General features: G+C 43.9%; 1 protein-coding gene across 15 annotated transcripts in view; it reads left to right on the top strand.

The window, feature by feature from the left end:
• ITGA9 (integrin subunit alpha 9) overlaps positions 1-18,897 on the top strand; it is a 762,385-nt gene that overhangs the window by 507,546 nt on the left and 235,942 nt on the right. For all 15 annotated transcript variants that reach the window (XM_058183141.1, XM_058183147.1, XM_058183148.1 and 12 more), the window contains 2 exons: positions 14,519-14,602; positions 15,029-15,137. In XM_058183141.1, the coding sequence (XP_058039124.1) occupies positions 14,519-14,602; positions 15,029-15,137 (193 nt within the window). The remainder of the gene's footprint in view (positions 1-14,518; positions 14,603-15,028; positions 15,138-18,897) is intronic.

The following is an 18,897-nucleotide window of genomic DNA, read 5'->3' as shown; positions in this document are numbered from 1 at the left end:
AGTCTTAGGGGGTGGATAAGTGGTTCAATTGGATTGCCCTACCAGCGGCTCGTCTTCTGGATCACTTTCAGTGAAAATTTGCTCTACTGGTTGGATTTCCGAAGTTACAGTCCCCAAGGGGTGGGGGTTCTGAAAATCAATGGTTGTCTTGCTTCACAGGACCATTTCCTTCCCTGGGGATTGGCTTTGTGGATTTCCCCCCAACAGGCAGTCTGATTTTCTCACCAGTATCTTCAAGTGGCGCTCTGCAGTTCAGTGCCCCTCCTTCCCACACTTAAAACAGGTCGACGACCTCAGGGCGAAAGGGGTTGGCAATTTGAATTGCTCTCTGTTCTCTGGGGTAAGGATCTCTTCTAGCCTAAGTTCGGTCAGTACAGGATCCTAACCATGTCAATTACAGCTTTGCGCTGAGGTACCACTCAGGCAGGCGATCTGGTGCTCCTCTGGCAATGCAGCCATTGTAGAGGTCATCATTTAATCCATCTTTGAAGCAGCTCACCAAGATGTTTTCCGGCCAGTCGATGCAGCAAGCCAGGTCTTGGAACTTCTCAGTGGATTCAGCTACCAATATTCGCCCTTGATTCATGACTTTGATTCGGTCTCGGGTTTTTCAGTCGGCTAGGGGGTTCTCGAAATGGTGACGCATAGCCATCATGGATCTGTCGAAGTTTCTCAACTCTGCTGCGTTGTACAGGGTGATTATCAATCTAGCTGTGGCTCCCTCTAACGTGAGCATCACGACTCATACTTGAGTGCCTTGGGTTTGAAATGCGCACCCGTATTCTTGCATGTACATGTGCCATGAAGAATCCCAGCTGTTGCGGGTTTTCATCGAATTTTACTCCTAAGGGTGCCTGTCTCTCCAGCTGCGGGCCCTGGGCTGACCTGGTATATTTGTGGCGGCTTGGATCACAGGGGGAGAATTTGTTGCGGCGGTGACTATTCCAGCAGTATCAGCTTGATCCCCTGCAGCGGGGTCTGGGGTAATCACCTGGGTATTGTTTGTGGCTTCTGCTCCTCTGGGTGGTGGTTTTGGTTCCCCCCTCAGGTTGATGTTTTCTAGCGCCTTTATTACCAGCCGGTTGATGTGGCGCTTCAGACAGTTCTCCCTCCTGGTTTCATCTTGATCAGACAGGGCTTCCAGCTCTAATTTCCAGCTGGGCTTTCAACTGCTTCAGGTTAGGGTGACTCCTTGGGTTCTCCTGTCCCAGCTGTCTATCTTTTTTCCAATTCTGAGTGACTAGTGCAGTTTCTTGGAGTCCTCTCAGGGTATCCCCATCTTTACAACTGGGTATAAGGAGCAAGCTTCGGGTTGAGCGATGGTGGAGATATCTGCATAGCATTTGATTTCTCCTTGTTCGCTGCTTTGTTCAGACATCATTGCAAGGTCCCCACAGTAGAGTGAAAATGGGCTTTTCCAGGTTGGCCTAATTTTGCAGAGTTCTGATTTCTGTCAGGCCCTGCCTCTCCTCCTTTCTCAAGAAAGTATAGACTCTTAAAATGTGGTATTTCAAAAGGAACCTTTTATCGAGAAGAAGTGACAGCAGGACAGGCGAAGCAGACTCTAAATTCCCTCCCAAACTATACAGTTAGAAATAGGGCTTTAGAATCTCTCCCTCCAGTCTGAATGTGGATTCAGCCAATCCACAGGTGTGAAGATGTTATTGTAACAGCCCTCCTGAGAAACAGATAAGGAGCCGTTCCCAGGATCTTCTTCCACTTTCAACAAACTGAAACAATTCATATGGCCCTCCCTCCTTATTACATTCCAAAGAAGATAAGAATACTGCAGGGCACTTAGGCGCCAGGAAAAAGGTTATAAAAATAAAACTTATCCCCATGCTCCCCCCTCCCTCCAATTGAATGGCAATATCTGATAAAAGCACTGATTCAACTACCTTTGCATACTAATCTCCAGACTCCCAAATCTATTTATTTCAATTACTATTTAATTTATATGCCACCAATGTACACAAACAGATTAACAGAGTTGGAAGGGGTCTTCTAGGTCATCTAGTCCTACAACATTTCTGACAAATGGCAGTCCAATTTCTCCTTGAAAGCCTCCAGTGATGAAGCTCCCACAGCTTCCGAAGGCAAGCTGTTCCATTGGTTGATTGTTCTCAGTCAGAAAATTTCTTGTTTTTTCCAGGTTGAATCTCTCCTCGTTCAGTTCATCCATTATTCCTTGTCTGGCCTTCAGGTGCCTTGGAAAACAGCTTGACTCCTTCATCTCTGTGGCAGCCACTCAAATATTGGAACAGTGCTATCATGTCTGCTCTGGTCCTTCTCTTCACTAGACTAGCCATGCCCAGTTCATGTAACCGTTCTTCATGTTTTAGTCTCCAGTCCCCTGGTTGTTCTTCTCTGTACTTTTTCTAGTCTCAACATCTTTTTTATTGTGTGATGACCAAAACTGGATGCAGTATTCTAGGTATGGTCTTACTTAGAGTGGTATTAGTACCTCACTTGATCTTGATTGTATCCCTCTGTTAATACAACTTCGGATTGCATTGGCTTTTTTGGCTGCTGCTGCATACTGCTGGCACATATTTAGCTGGTTGTCCACTAAGACTCAAAGATCCCTCTCACAGTTACTGCTATTAAGCCTGGTTTCCCCCAGTTTATATGTATACTTTTGGTTTTTCTTATCTAAGTATAAGACTTTACTTTCTCTACACTGAATTTAATTTTGTTAGATAGGGCCCAGTGTTCAAGTCTGTCAAGATCCATTTATCGTCTAGTTAGCTATTCCTGCCAGCTTAGTATCATCTGCAAATTTTGTAAGTTCCCCTTTTATTCTCTCATCTAAGTCATTTATGAAGATAGGGAAGAGTACTGGACCTAAGACAGAACCTTATGGTACACACTGCTTACATCCCTCCATGTAGATATAGACCCATTAAGGACTGCTTGTTGAGTACAGTTTGTTAGCCAGTTATGAATCCATCTGGTGGTGATGCTATCTATCCCACTTTTTTCTAGCTTACCAAGAAGTAGGTTGTGGTCTACTTTGTTGAATTCCTTGCTGAAGTATAAGTATATTATGCAGTGGTGGATTCAATTTTTTCCACTACCAGTTCTGTGGGCATGGCTTGGTAGGGGGTCATGTGTCTGAATGGGCATGGCCAACTCAACATCACTCACTGCAAGGTGGGGCAGCACCACCCCACCAAGCCATGCCCACAGAACGAACAGAAAAGTTCGGCCAAGTCTTCTAGTGTTCAACCTGCCTACTTCTCGCCTCCTTCTCATGTTTGCTCTGTGTGTTTGGGGCCAAGAAGGAGGAGAGATGCAGCCATGTTGAATGCTGAGGGAGAGAGAAGCCATACTTTTCTGCCTCCATTCTTAGCAGAGCTGCTAAGAAGGCAGCTCCTGCAGCCTGTCCCTTTATGGTCCCCCCTCCTCACACACTGAAGTAACTTAACGACTGCAGCAACTTCCTTCCAAGAAGCTCTGCTACAATGCTGTCCCTCCAGTGCAGCAGGCAGTTCTCCTGGCCAAGTCTCGCTGCAAGTGGTACCAGCAGACAATGGGGTGCGCATGCACAGCTGGCGTGAACAGGGCGGTGATAGTGGCAATAGTCACGGGACTTGTCAAGGGATTTGTCCTGTGACTGTCACCACTGTTGCTCCCCTGTTATTCATGCTGGCTGCGCACGCAAACCCATTGCCTGTCGGTGCTGCTTGCGGCTGGATCTGGAAGGAGAATGGCCTGTTTTTCCAGAGGGATGGTGTCAGAGTGGAGCTTCTTGGAAGGCAGTTGAAAATAACCAGCAGCTGGAAACTTCCTGTGAAAGGTGGCCGGCCTCACCATGTCCCCCACCACCATGGCGACAGGAAGGGAAGGTAGATGAGTGGGCGGCAGCTCCAGGGCAAGTCCCGGAGCCAAGGGAAGGTATATTCCTCAACCCGGCTGAGGTGAGCGGCAAGTGAATGGAGGCTCAGGCTTTGGGGAATGGCGCATCCCTGTGCTCCGGCTCCAACCCAAGATGAAGGGTTAGCTGGCAGCATGCTTACCTTTGGTGAGCTGAGCAGAGCAGAGCAGATGATGTGATTAGCTGGGCCGCATAGCGAAGGCAACATCTATAAAGCAGGTGTGGGTGGGGCAATCGAGTGGGCGGGGCAAGCAGCGGGCGGGCATGGGCAAGGCCAACCAGAGGTGGTATTTATAGGTTCAGCAAACCAATTCAAATTGCCACTACCAAACTGGTCAAATATCACCTCTCATGTTATGTCCACAGTATTTCGCTTGTCTACTAATTTAGTCACCATGTTGAAGAATGGAATAAGATTTGTTTGGCATTATCTAGGAGGTTTTTGTCTCTTGTCTCATGCATTTCTGTATTCCCCTTCATGGATTACTGCCTTGTTGTGCGAAGGGACTTGCATAGCTCAATGACGCTATGAGCTATGCGTTCAGGGCCACCCAAGACGGACATGTCATAGCAGAGAGCTCTGACAAAATGTTTTCCACTGGAGAAGGAAATGGCAACCCACTCCAGTATCTTTGCTATGGAAACCCCATGGACAGTATCAAAAGGCAAAAAGATATGATGCCGGAACATGAGCCCCTCAGGGAAGGGCAGAGGGCTAGTACTAGGAGCTCCAGAAAGAGTGAAGCAACTGGGCCAAAGGTGAAAGGAAGCTCAGCTATGGATGCATCTGGTGGTGAAAGGAAAATCCGATGCTGTAAAGATTTTTTCTCCATAGGAACCTGGAATGTAAGATCCATGAATCACAGCAAGCTGTACATGGTCAAACAAGAGATGACAAGACTGAACATCAACATCTTAGGAATCAGCAAACCAAAATGGACAGGAATGGGTGAATTTAATCCAGATGACCATCAGGTATACTACTATGGACAAGAATCCCTCAGAAGAAATGGAGTAGCCTTCATAATCAATAAAAGAGTAGGAAAAGCAATACTGCAATACCCAAAAATGACATTATGATCTCAGTTCAAATCCAAAGCAAACCATTCAATATCACAGTAATCCCAGTCTATCCCCCAGCCACTGGTGCTGGATGAAATTGACCAGTTCTATGAAGCCCTACAGCACCTTATAGAATTAACACCAAAAATGATGTTGTTCTGTCTCCTCCCGGCCTCAGCCACACAAGCTGGCTAAATGAGCCAGTAATTGAGTTCACAGCTGCTATCATTCCTATCAGGGAATCTGCAGCTGCCTGCCAAAGTGTCCCTTATCTTGGGGTTGCCGGGCAACCAGGAAGTCAGCAATCCAGGCTGAATGTTCAGCTCAATTCTCCACGAGTCAAAGATTTCAGCTCACTTCTCCACGAGTCAAATAATTCAGCTCAATTTTTGCTCATCACGGAGCAGAAGAGCAGCCAGGGCTGCTTTTATACTCTGTGGGGTGTGGCTCCATAACTCAGCACTCTCTAGGCCTGCCCCACCCCTTCCTTTGTTGTAGCCGCCTCTCGTATCTCTGAAACCTGGGATCTAGCCAGGGCTGATTGCCAGCAGCTGGGTCTGGAGGTGGGTCCTGGGGGGAGAGAGTCAGGGGACGGAGGCCTCGTTATCTCCTCCACCTGGCCTGCCTCTGGCTCCTGGAGCTGAGCCAGAGGAGCCGGTGCTCCAGAGGTAAGTCCTGATGGCCCTTTCCCCTCACTTTCCGAGTCACTTTCTGGCGGGTGCCACGGCTGGGGGGGACAGACACAACAGATGTCCTTATCATCATGGGGGATTGAAATGCTAAAGTAGGAAGCCAAAAGATAATCGAATAACAAGCCAGTTTGACCTCGGAGTACAAAATGAAGCAGGGCACAGGCTGATAGAATTCTGTTAAGAGAATACGATGGTCACAGCAAATACAGTTTTCCAATAACCCAAGAGACGACTCTATACATGGACATCACTGGACAGTCAACACGAAATCAGATTGAATATATGCTCTAAAAGGTGGCTCAGGGGCTAGGACGTTGAGCTTGTCGATCAAAAGGTCGGCAGCTCAGCGGTTCGAATCTCTAGTGCTGCCGTGTAACGGGGTGAGCTCCCGTTACTTGTCCCAGCTTCTGCCAACCTAGCAGTTTCGAAAGCACGTAAAAATGCAAGTAGAAAAAATAGGGACCACCTTGGTGGGAAGGTAACAGTGTTCTGTGCGCCTTTGGCATTGAGTCATGCCAGCCACATGACCATGGAGACGTCTTCGGACAGCGCTGGCTCTTCAGCTTTGAAACGGAAATGAGCACCGCCCTAGAGTCGGCAACGACTAGCACATATGTGCGAGGGGAACCTTTACCTTTACCTTTACCTTTATGTGCTCTGCAGCCAAAGATAGAGAAGCTCTATACAGTCTGTAAAAACAAGGCCAGGTGTTGACTGTGGCTCAGATCATGAGCTTCTCATTGTAAAATTTAGGCTTAAATTGAAGAAAGTATGGAAAAGCACTAGGCCACTCAGGTATGAACTAAATCATATCCCTGATGAATATACAATAGAGGTGACAAATAGATTTAAGAAATGAGATCTGATAGACAGTGCCTGAAGAACTATAACCAGAGATTCGCAACATTGTACAAGGGGTAGCAACTAAAACCATCCCAAAGAAAAAGAAATGCAAGAAAGCAAAATGGCTGTGAGGAAGCTTTGCAAATAGCTGAGGAAAGAAGGGAAGTGAAAGGCAAGGGAGAAAGATAAAGATAAACCTAATTGAATGCATAATTCCAGAGAATACCTAGAAGAGATAAGAATACCTTCTTAAATGAACAATGCAAAGAAATAGAAGAAAATAGAATAGGGAGGACCAGAGTGATATCTTCAAGAAAATTGGAGGTATGAAGGGGATATTTCATGCAAAGATGGGCATGATAAAGGACCAAAATGGCAAGGGAACCTAACAGAGGCAGAAGAGATTAAGAAGATGTAGCAAAATTACACAGAAGAACTATACAAGAGCGAGCTTAACATCCCTGATAATCACAATGGAGTGGTCACTGACCTCGAGCCAGACATCATAGAATCATGATGGCAAACCTAGGGCACGCGTGCCACAGATGGCACGTGGAGCCATATCTTCGGGCACATGAGCCATTGCCCTAGCTCAGCTCCAGCCAGCTGATTTTTGGCTGGCCCCACCCATGCCTCCTCTCTCAGGAGTCTCCATGCAGCCCTTTTTGGATGCCAGGTAAGTACAGGGCTCGTACGGAAGCTCTGGGAGGGCCTTTTTGGCTTCCGGAGGGTGGGGGAGGTAATCTTCACCCTCCCCAGCCTCCAGGAAAGCTTCTGGATCCTGGGGAGGGTGAAAAATGGGCCTACTGGGCCCACCAGAAGTTGGGTAATGGGTCATTTCTGGTCTCCGGTTTTCACTCTCCCCAGCCTCTAGGAAAGCTTCTGGAATGTGGGGAGGGCGATTTCCCACTGGAAATTGGGAAACAGGCGATTTCCAGCCTCTGGAGGGCCTCCGCGGGGGGGGGGGGAACAAGGACTACGGGTTGACTGGTGGGCCTATCTTCAGTTACAAAATCGATACAAACAAGATATAAAAGAATATGAAATATATCTTAAACTACAACAATTAGATAAAATTTTACTAGGGCCAGACAAAAAAAATATTACCCAAATTTATAAATAATTGCTAGAAGTAGAATTGGAAGAAGTAGTGAAAGGATGTATGATTGCATGGGATCAACATATTGGACATAATATAAATTTATCAGATTGGGAGAAAATATGGAACAGAAATTATAAACTAACAAAATCAGCAGCATACAAAGAAAATGCATATAAAATGTTCTACAGGTGGCACCTACCCCCTTCGAGACTAGCGAAAATGTATCCCAAAATGTCTCCCATATGCTGGAAATGTAAAAATAAAGAGGGAACATATTATCATATGTGGTGATCCTGCCCCGAATCCCGTAAATATTGGTTAAAAATTAAAAAGTGGCTACAAGAAATCACGAATGAACAATTGGATCTAGAACCCGAACTTTTTTTACTGGGGATTTTTTTAAAAAAATACTTGAAGAGTATAAAATATTTAATACTACATATATTAACTGCTGCTAGGATGGCCTTCGCTCAATGTTGGAAACAGCCATGTGTGCCCACAGAGAGACTTATTATACAAAAGATTATGAATTGCGCAGAAATGGACAAACTAACTCTGAGTTTGAAGGATAAAGAGACATCAGTATTTTATGGTATATGAGAACGGTGGTATGGATGGATGGAAAGGAGATAGGAATATTTAGTTACTAAGTATAATCAATAGATAAAATAAGAACACAAATATGTACAATTTAATTTTGTCATTATTGCACGGATTATTGTTAGAAGAAAAACACCACAAATAGCTGTTAAGTGATATAATCTTTTCTTTTTCCTTTTTTTTTCTATGCTTTTAATATAAAAAAGTTAAATAAAGTATATATATACAGGAAATCTGAGCAACAACAAGGCTAGTGTAGGTGACAGTATTCCAGCTGAGCTACTCAAAATCTTAAAAGACGATGCAGTAAAAGTGCTACTCAATTTGCCAGCAAATTTGGAAAACTCAACAGTGGCCACAGGATTGGAAAAGGTCAGTTTACATTCCAATTCCAAAGGCAATGTCAAAGAATGTTCAAACTATCACACCATTGCACTCATTTCACATGCTAGTAAAGTTATGCTTAAAATCCTACAAGCTAGGCTCTAGCAGTATGTGGATTGAGAACTACCAGAAGTACAGGCAGGATTTCAAAGAGGCAGAGGAACTAGAGATCAAATTGCCAACATACGCTGGATCATGGAGAAAGCTAGGGAGTTCCAGAAAAACATCTACTTCTGCATCATTGACTATGCAAGAACACCTTTTTCCCAAATGCCATCACTCTGCTAAACAAATAATTCCCTTAACACTGTCAAACTATTTACTAAATTTGCACTACTATTAATCTTCTCATCGTTCCCATCACCCATCTCCTTCCACTTATGACTGTAACTTTGTTGCTCATATCCTTACGATTTATACTGTAATTGATTGTTTCCTGATTGCTTAATTGTAGCCTATCACTATCATTAAGTGTTATAAGTGACCTTGATGAAGGTATCTTTTCTTTTATGTAACTGAGAGCATATGCACCAAGACAAATTCCTTGTATGTCCAATCACACTTGGCCAATAAAAAATTATATTCTATTCTATTCTGTTCTATGCTAAAGTCTTTGATTGTGTGGATCACATCAAATTGTGGCATCTTAAAGAGATGGGAGACATCTTATTTGTCTCTTGAGAAACCTATATGCGGGTCAAGAAGCAACAGTGAGAACTGGACACATAACCACTGATTGTTTCAAAATTGGGAAAAGAGTCCAATAACGCTGTATACTGTCGCCCTGCCTATTTAACATATATGTGGAGCACAACATAAAAAAGGCAGGGCTAGATGAATCAAAAGTTGGAATTAAGATTGCTGGGAGAAATATCAACAACCTCAGATATGCAGATGATATCACTCTAATGGCAGATATTGAAGAGGAACTAAAGAGCCTCTTGATGGGGGTAAAGAAGGAGAGTTCAAAAGTTGGCTTAAAACTCAACATTAAGAAAACTAAGATCATGGCATCTGGCCCTCTCAATTCCTGGCAAATAGATGGAGAAGAAATGGAGGTAGTGACAGATTTTATTTTCCTGGGCTCCAAGATCACCACAGATAGGTATTGTAGCCAAGAAATTAAAAGACGCTTGCTCTTGGGGAGGAAAGCTATGGCAAATCTAGACAGCATACTAAAAACATAGACATCACCCTGCTAACAAAAGTACATATAGTCAAGGCTATGGTTTTTCCAGTTGCAATGTATGGCTGTGAAAGTTGGACCATAAGAAAGGCTGAGCACCAAAGAATTGAGGCCTTTGAACTATGGTGCTGGAGAAGGCTCCTACGAGTCCCTTGGACTGCAAGGCAATCAAATCAGTCAGTCCTAGAGGAGATCAACCCTGACTGCTCTTTAGAGGGCCAGATCCTGAAGATGAAACTGAAATACTTTGGCCACTTAATGAGGTGGAAGGACTCATTGGAGAACAGCGTAATGCTGGGAAAGATTGAAGGCAAAAGAAGAACCGGACGACAGAGAATGAGGTGGCTGGATGGAGTCACTGAAGTAGTAGGCGTGAGCTTAAATGGACTCCAGAGGAAGGTAGATGACAGAAAAGCCTGGAGGAACGTTGTCCATGGAGTCACAATGGGTCAGAGATGACTTCACAATTAACAACAACAACAAGAAGAAGAATTTTTGTAGTAATATAGTGGTCCTTTACATACAGTGCAACTCCACCTCCTCTTTTGTGGGGTCTGGTTTCTTTGAATAGTTTGTATACTTCTGTCTGTATGTTCAAGTCATGGGTTTCATCCTGCCATGTTTCTGTTATTCCAGCTATATCGTATCTACTTTCATGTATTTCCTTTGAGGAGAAAACAACTCAAGAAAACAACTCAAGAATCTTGGGAAATATTGAAAACTATGATCATAAAAGCCCAGACCAGCACAACACCAATGAGATAAATTCATCCTGTCTGTTCCCCAGATTTTGTGCATTTGTATATAGGCACTTGAAATCTACTCTGGGTATGCTTCCTATGTCTCTTAGTTAGTATTTGTGCTTGTCTTCCTTCCCTTCCCTCCTTACTTCATTATTTGATTTTTTTTCTAGGGTTTTTTGCTTGAAATTCTCTCCTGGAAATTGGTCAATCCTTCTCCTCAATTTTAGTTTAAAGCCCTCCTGATAAGTTGAGCCAGTCATTTTCCAAAAACATTATTCCCAGTCTTTGTGAGGTGCAGCCCATCCCTTGCCAGAAGCCCATCATGGAGATAGTACAGACCATGGTCCAGGAATCCAAAGTTTTTTTGGTGACCCCAATCAAACCAGCCAGTAGTTCACTTCTAGAATTCTTTGTTCTCTTACTGGATGTTGTCCTTTTCTTGGCAATACAGATGAAAAAACTACTTGTGCACCTAAGTCAGGGGTGTCCAAAGTTTTTTTGGTGAGGGCCAAATACAGAAAAATAAGCAAAGGCACGGGCCACACCATTGAACGGGGGGGGGGGGGGGTAATTTTTTTCGTACCAGTTCTGTGGGCGTGGCTTATTTTGGGGTGTGGCTGAGGAACTCTGGGAATTGAAGTCCACAAGTCTTAAAGAGACCAAGTTTGGACACCCCTGATCTTGGCTTTTGTTTTGTATTTGGTATGAACTTGAAACTCCCTTCATTATTCCCTGCCCAAGGGGTGGAGGCGCGAGGAGCCTCGCCAGGCGGCCTGAGGAAGGCGAGGGTAGAACTGCTGGGGTCGGGCACGGCCAGCAGCCTCTTTCCCGCTCGCCGCCGCCTCCTCCGCCCCCTCCCTTCGTTATTCCCTGCCCAAGGGGTGGAGGCGCAAGGAGCCTCGCCAAGCGGCCGAGGAAGGCGAGGGTAGAACTGCTGGGGTCGGGCACGGCCAGCAGCCTCTTTCCCGCTCGCCGTCGCCGCCTCCTCCACCCCCTCCCTTCATTATTCCCTGCCCAAGGGGTGGAGGTGCGAGGAGCCTCGCCAAGCGGCCCGAGGAAGGCGAGGGTAGAACTGCTGGGGTCGGGCACGGCCAGCAGCCTCTTTCCCGCTCGCCGCCTCCTCACCTGTTTCTCGATGGCTGTCACTGCCGCCACGCGTGTCCGACATGGGGAGGTGCGAGGAGCCTCGCCAGGCGGCCGAGGAAGGCGAGGGTAGAACTGCTGGGGTCAGGCACGGCCAGCAGCCTCTTTCCCGCTCGCCGCCTCCTCCACCCCCTCCCTTCATTATTCCCCGCCCATGGGGAGGAGCCACGAGCCTCGCAGCGAACCACTGGGCAAGTACCGGGAGGCGGCCGAAAAGGGCCATATTCAATTATACTTTCAGAATTTGCTGCGGGCCAATAAAAACTGACCCGCGGGCCGCAGTTGGCCCGCGGGCCGTAGTTTGGACACCCCTGACCTAAGTCCTTGACTTTCTTGCCTAGCTGCTCATAATCACTTAATATTGTTTTGAAGGCCTTTTTGTGTCATTCATGTAGTAGTAGAAAAGGGTAATAATCTGTGGGTTTTATTATTTTGGTTAAGTTCTCAGTCACATCTTTGATTTTAGCTCCAGGGAAACAACATACCTCTCTGGATTGACTGTCTGATCTACAGACAGCTGGTTCTGTTCCCCTTGAGAATTGAATCTCCTACCACCAATACTCGCGGTTTTTTTTTTCTAGGGTGGTTTGAGGTATTTTTCTATTTTATCACCGAAGCATTTGATGATGATGCTACTTTTTAGGGACATTTAAAGATACTTCTTTTCTATGTGTCTGCATGTTTTCTTCCAGGGAGAGTCCATGGATTGCTTAGGACCAGTGGGGTTGCATCAGAGTTGGTTGGGTTTGACAGAGTTTGTACTATGTTTTTATTTTTTTCTATAAGTGACATGTTTCCATCTGTCTTTTTCTTCCTCTAAGGGTTCAATTCTTTTAGAAGTTGTTTGATCATTGTTATGTTCAATTTGGGTATATTCTTCTTGCAAGCTTTGGGGTTCTCATTTTGTAGATTGAGTTTCAGAGTGGTTAGTTTCCTCTAGACCCTTTACTTTTTCTTCTAGTAACTTGATTAGTTTACATTTAGTACATATATAGTTTGGGTGCTCTATGAGCATAAGTGTATACATGGAACATGTTCTGCAGATCACAACAGTATTCCACGAGTGGATTTTTAAAAAAAATTGAAAATGAAATGTAGAAAGTTTTACCACAGATTTTTAAAAGGTAAAAATGTCCAATTTAGAATTTTAATATTCTAATAGATCATTTAAAATTTAAGATTTGGGGGGAAAGTCTAGCTAAAAATTTAAAGTTCTAACAATTAAAAGTGTCTAGTTTAAGGTTTTAAAGTTCTATAGTTCAAAATTGTCTAATTTAAAAATTTGAATTTCTAGCAGATCAGTTTTAAAATTTTCAGTGTTGAGTGGGCTTAAGTGCGAGATTCCTCCTTAGCCTGTACTGGAATGTTCTATAATTATCTCTTTCCTCCCTTCTTTCTTGTGATCCTTTCCCTCCCTGCCTTCTTGTGGGCTTAATTTATCTCTTTCTTCTCTGCCTTTATATATTCTGTACTTGTTATTGTCTACTTGCTTTTGATTTTTTTGCCTTGTGTCCTATGTTGTCTTTTTATCCTCTCTTCCTACTTGCTTTTCTCTTGCCTCTACCAGGTATTCAGCTCTCCCTGCTTTTCTCAGTTCATGGCTTCCCCCTCCCTCTTGTGTTGGTCTGCTGTGCTATTCTGTTGCCATTCTGAGTAACCAGTTCACTGATCCCCTTTGCTGAAATGCTCCACCACAACCCACAGCTTCCCAGTTCCACCAGTGCTCTACCATTGCTTTCCACTCTCCTCTCTGCATTGCTCTCAGTATTTGCTTCGCTGTGCTGCTTCTTGCTGCTGGCTCTCCTTTCAGTTGCCTCTACTCTTGGGTCCTCAGCCACATGGTTCCTGTTTGCATTGTTTCTCCCAGCAAATAGAACTGCTTGGATGGCCTTGTCACCTGTCATTCATTATCCAGTGACTCTGGGCAGCTGTATTCAACTGCAATCCCTATAACTTCTCAGTCTTTGGACAAGCTGGCTAACTGGGGAAATCTGGACTAGGCTGATTAGTGATGGTTTACTGGGGATTAGGTAGGGGAGTCATCATCCTATCGAGGGATGATGAGGACTGAAATGAGAAAGGAGTACAAAATGGGGTATCTTGGCTATTACCAGTGATAGGTTTGAGAAGCTGAATTACGCTAGACTGGAAACACCTTGACTAACTGTAGTTTGCTTCTGGCCAAAATTTAAAATATCAGCTTTGATTTACAAAAGACAACTTATTTCTATACTAATCTATTTATGACTGTCAGAGGAAATTAAGTTTATATTCCATCAACAAGCAATGGGAATATATTTGAAGCAATGGGAATATATTTGACAATGGCAAAGATATGTAGCAGACATCCAAAATATAGATATATAGCAAAGGTCAGTTCTGCCAAAAAAAAAAAAAAAAGGCTTCTGCACGTTTAATTAAAAAAAAAAATTCACAAAATCTCATGAAATTGTAAAATCTTGTGAGGGCCTACAGTAGAATCTTTAGATTTGTATATCTTAACAAGATTTTGGTTTTTCTATAAAACTTAATGAGATTTCTCTATTATCCATCTGTCCATTTGGAACGGGGAGAGTGTACTTAATCCAGTTGATCCAACCAACGGCTCTTAAGGATTCCCCATCCTGGTTGATATGAAAGCTGGTGTGCTAGAATAGTTAAGATGCTGGTGAAGCACCAGGAAGAGTTAAATTAAAATTCACCCTTGGTCATAAAAGCTCACTAAGCGACTTGAGCTAGTTAATCTCTTCCAGTCTAGTTTAACTCAGAGTTAAACTAGTTGTTTGGGTAGGCGGAATAGAAGGAAATGGTTTGAATATTCTAATGAGCTCCTGGATGAAAAGACATTATAGTATATAATATCCTTGATTCTCTTGTTTCCTGCAGTGGGAACTTGGAACACAATCTTCAGGACAATTCTCTCATGTTGACAGTTCCCCTGATGCATGAAGTGGATTCATCCATCACTGGGTACAAAAGTGATCATTTATTTTTTATTTTCTTTATAAACAAGGGTAGGGATAGAACATCTTTTTTTCCCCCCCAAAGTAATTTCTCAGACAGTAATACTAGTGCTGATTGCTGTCCTTCTCATAAAAGATTACGGACTAAGATGATTTCTGAGGTTGAGTTAGATATTTTGGTTCAGATCTACTGAACCAAATGTTCAAGTCAAATGTTCTGGGATAGTACCCGTCAAAAGGAGGTCATGCTGTAGGCCTGTCTGTTTAATTTTCCATAACTCTGCTTATGTTTTCTTCTCTGTTATGTGATAGTAGTACTTAGAAAAAAGATATCAAGTTTCAAAAAACTATTAAGAGAAGGAACTAATTTGTGCAATTAAATAAAATGAGGTCATAGTCACATTCTTATATGTTATGTCTTTTCCTTCTTCAGATCAGTGTCTCCCAGTTCTTTTATTTATGGCGAATCAGTGGCAGCATCTCAGTTTGCAAAGCTGGAAGATTTTGAGTGTCATTTTCAGGAGTTAAATTTTACTCTTCAGGTAAAAGCGTTAAGCAGCAGAGCCATGTTTGTTAGTGGGCTTATCAATATTTCTGGGATTTTGTTGTATATATCATATTTTTTGGAGTATAAAACGCACCTTTTTCCCCCAAAAAAGAAGGTGAAAATCTGGGTGCATGTTATACTCTGAATGTAGCCCTGCCCAGCTTCTAAAATGGAGGTTTCAGAGGCTGAAAAAGCATCAGAAACGGAGCTTAGAAAAAAAGCCCCAAATGGAGCTTCATGGAGCTTCAGAAAAGAAGCCCCAAACGGAGCTTCAGAAAAGAAGCCCCAAACAGAGCTTCAGAAAAAAGCCCCCAAATAAAGCTTCAGAAAAGAAGCTTCCAAACAGAGCTTCAGAACAGAAGTTCTATTTTGGAGGCTTTCAGAGGCAGAATTTTTTTTTTCTGAAATGGAGTTTCAGAGGCAGGAAACAAAAGTCAAAAAAAGCAAGGCACAGAGCTCACAACCAAGGAACCTGCTGCTAAAATTCACCTCTGAGAACAGCTGATTGGGGATATCCTGGGAGGCCAATCCACTTGCCAATCAGCTTTTTTCTTATTTTCCTCCCCAAAAACTAAGGTGCGTCTTATACTCAGGTGCGTTTTATACTCAGGTGCATCTTATACTTCAAAAAATACAGTAATGAAAAGAGGCCAATGGATGTGTGTTCTTTGTTACAGTACAATAACGGTCTAGGACTCTTTGGTCATTTTGGAATGCCTTTTTTAAAGTCAGGCCTACATTCTGTCTTTGACTGGCATGCTGAACAGAGATCATAATAAAAGAAAAAAAATTGTCAATAGAACAAAGAAAAAATGATCCTGGCCTAAAGAAAAAATGAAATAAAATTAAGTATCTGCAATTGCTAAATATTCCTTCAACAAGAAGTAAGTCTATTAAACTTGGTATAACTTACTTTTATATAGATACAAGTGTACTGATAGTGGGCAGATTTTGGATCTAAAACAGGCAAGATATAAGCTTCTTAATGCCTCTTTAACTGAAACAAATACCAGTATTTTTTTCTATCTATTGTGTAAGCCTAGAAAAAGTTTGATTTCTGTATGGAATAGCTAATGGACATGGCTGGAATGCTCAAGCCAGACTTGAAGCATGTTTGCCACTTCACATTTTCATAATTCGCACGTCTCCAACCCCCAAAAATGAGTAAATGGATTACAAGATGTTTTTCTTGTTGATGATTAGCAAGCTTATGGATTTTAGGGTTCTATGCCACTTAATTATTTTCCTGGTATTTTGGGTAAAGCATTAAAATAATAACAGGTTGGATATAGGTTGTGATTAAAAGACCTAAGATAGGAGCCCAGGATTTTGTTTTTGTTTTTTTTTTGTTTCTGCAGCTGATTTTTCCTCCAAAGGCTATGCCATGTCATTGAGTATTTTCAATTTTTTATGTTGCAATTTCAGACATAACCATACAGAATGAGAATTGGCGTTGCACTTACCTGACACGCCCTTTCTCACAATGGTGAAAATGGCAGTCAGGAGAAGGGTTTGACTGTCTGTCAAGCTTGGAGGACCGAGTCTGCAGAACTGTTTAAGCCCCGCTTCTTCCTGTTGGGCTCCAGTTTTTTGGCAAGGAAGCTGTCGCAGACTCACGTGTCTTTCTGAAATGATAAACAATTAGTGACCGCCCTCCCCCTCGGCTGGTGGCTGGCCCCAATAGGGAGGGGCTGACTTCCATTTTCACCATTGTGAGAAAGGGTGTGTCAGGTAAGTCCAACACCTATTCTCCACTTTGGTGAGAAACGGCAGTCAGGAGAAGGGACATACCAAAGCTTGTTGTCCGTCCGGGTGGGTAATAGCTGGCCGCCATCTTACTGAACATCGAGGACATTCTGCAAGACCCTTCTGCCAAATGCTGCGTCCACTGAGGCATACAAATCCAGCTTGTAGTGCCTGATGAAAGGCATTGCAGTAGTCCACGCTGCGGCCCTGCAAACCTCCTATAATGGTACTTGAGTAGACCATGCTGCCGATGTGGCAGCACTTCAGGTGGAATGTGCGGTTATGTGTGAAGGTCGAGGTAAAGACTGAATATCGTGGGCATAAGTGTTGGTTGACCTAATCCACCTACCAATGGTGGGGCCTGAGACTTTGGTGCCTAAGGAAGCTGGAAGGAAGGAAATAAAGAGTGCCTCCGTCTTCCTGATAGTTGAGGTACACTGTAAATATATTTTGATTGCCCGACGCACGTCCAACGTGTGCCATAGATATTCCAAATGGTGAGTTGGTGTAGGACAGAAGTTAGGGAGGATTAGTTCTTGCAAGCAGTGAAAAAGGGAATTAACCTTTGGCATAAATATAGGATCAAGGCGTAGTACGACCCTATCTGGGTGAAAAATACATAAGTCCTTGCGGATGGAAAGGGCTGCGAGTTCGGAGATACGTTGGGCTGACGTGGTGGCGATGAGGAAATATACCTTGAGGGTCAAGAGTCTGAGGGAAATATCCTGAAGTGGTTTGAATGGTGATTTCGTCAAGGCAGAAAGGACTTTATTAAGATCCCAGGAGGGATATCTGTGCACCGTAGGAGGATGCATGTTAGCTGCACCTCTTAGGAAGTGATGGATGACCGGATGAGAAGCCAATGATTCAGAAGAACTACAGGTGAGGACTGATGAAATGGCCGCCATCTGTTGCCGTAAAGTGTTGGGTGTTAAGCCTGAGTCCAGTCTGTCTTGTAAGAACCCGATGATATGAGCCAATTTGGGTAGGTATGACTGCCTTCTTACGGCTTCACCATACAAAAATTTGCCAAGTAGCCTCGTAAATTTGGGTTGTCAACGGGCGACAAGAGGCCTAGATGGTGGGAATGGTGTTGGGCAGGATATTGAGATGAGCTAAGATGTCCAGCTCAATCTCCAAACGGTTAGTTGTAACCATTGGGGATCCGGGTGAGATAGGTCCCCCCTGAAGAAGCTGAAACCTGTTGTCTGGGATTCACCAATGTCTGACTACTGATAGAGATACTAGGTCTGCAAACCATGGTCTCTGAGGCCAATGGGGCGGAAGGAGAATATGTTCGGCTTTTTCGTCTAAGAGTTTCCAGATCACTTTGTTGATCAAAGGCAGTGGAGGAAAAGCGTACAGTAGTCCCGGAGGCCATGGGGACCATAATGCATCCACGCCTTCTGTTCCCGGGGATGGGAACCTGGTGAAATACTGTGGAAGTTTGTGTTTGTTCTCCGAAGTGAACAGATCCACCATTGGAGTGCCATAACAAGGGGTTATCTCTAGGAAGAGGGCAGGAGGTAGGCTCCACTCTGCATGGTCTAGTCAATGTCTGCTGAGAGAATCCGCTCAGACATTTGCTGTCCCCAAAATGTGATCTGCACATATGGAAAGAAGATGAAGTTCTGCCAACTGGCCTAGTTTGAATGTCTCCTTCATGAGTGACTTTAAATGTGTCCCTCCCCACCTGTTGATGTGGGCCTTCACGGAGACATTGTCCGTGAGGACTAAGATATCATGTCCGGATACCCGATCACTGAAATAAAGACGTGCTCAATGAATGGTCCTCAGTTCCAGAAGGTTGATGCTGAGAGTCCGTTCTTGCGGTGAACAGGTGCCTTGTGTGATTAGGGGGCCGAGGTGAGCTCCCCATCTGGTGAGACTCACGTCGGTGGTGAGTATGAGTCTGGAGGGATCCCTGAATCTGCTCCCCTTGGAAATGGATTCGGTCATCCACCAATGAAGGGAAGTGAGAACCAACTATGGTAGGCGAAGTTGAGATA

This window comes from Ahaetulla prasina, chromosome 4 (assembly GCF_028640845.1).
Source record: "Ahaetulla prasina isolate Xishuangbanna chromosome 4, ASM2864084v1, whole genome shotgun sequence".
NCBI classification, from domain to species: Eukaryota; Metazoa; Chordata; class Lepidosauria; order Squamata; family Colubridae; genus Ahaetulla; species Ahaetulla prasina.
Note: the sequence above shows the minus strand (reverse complement) of the source record. Positions and strands in the feature narration are given on the sequence as shown.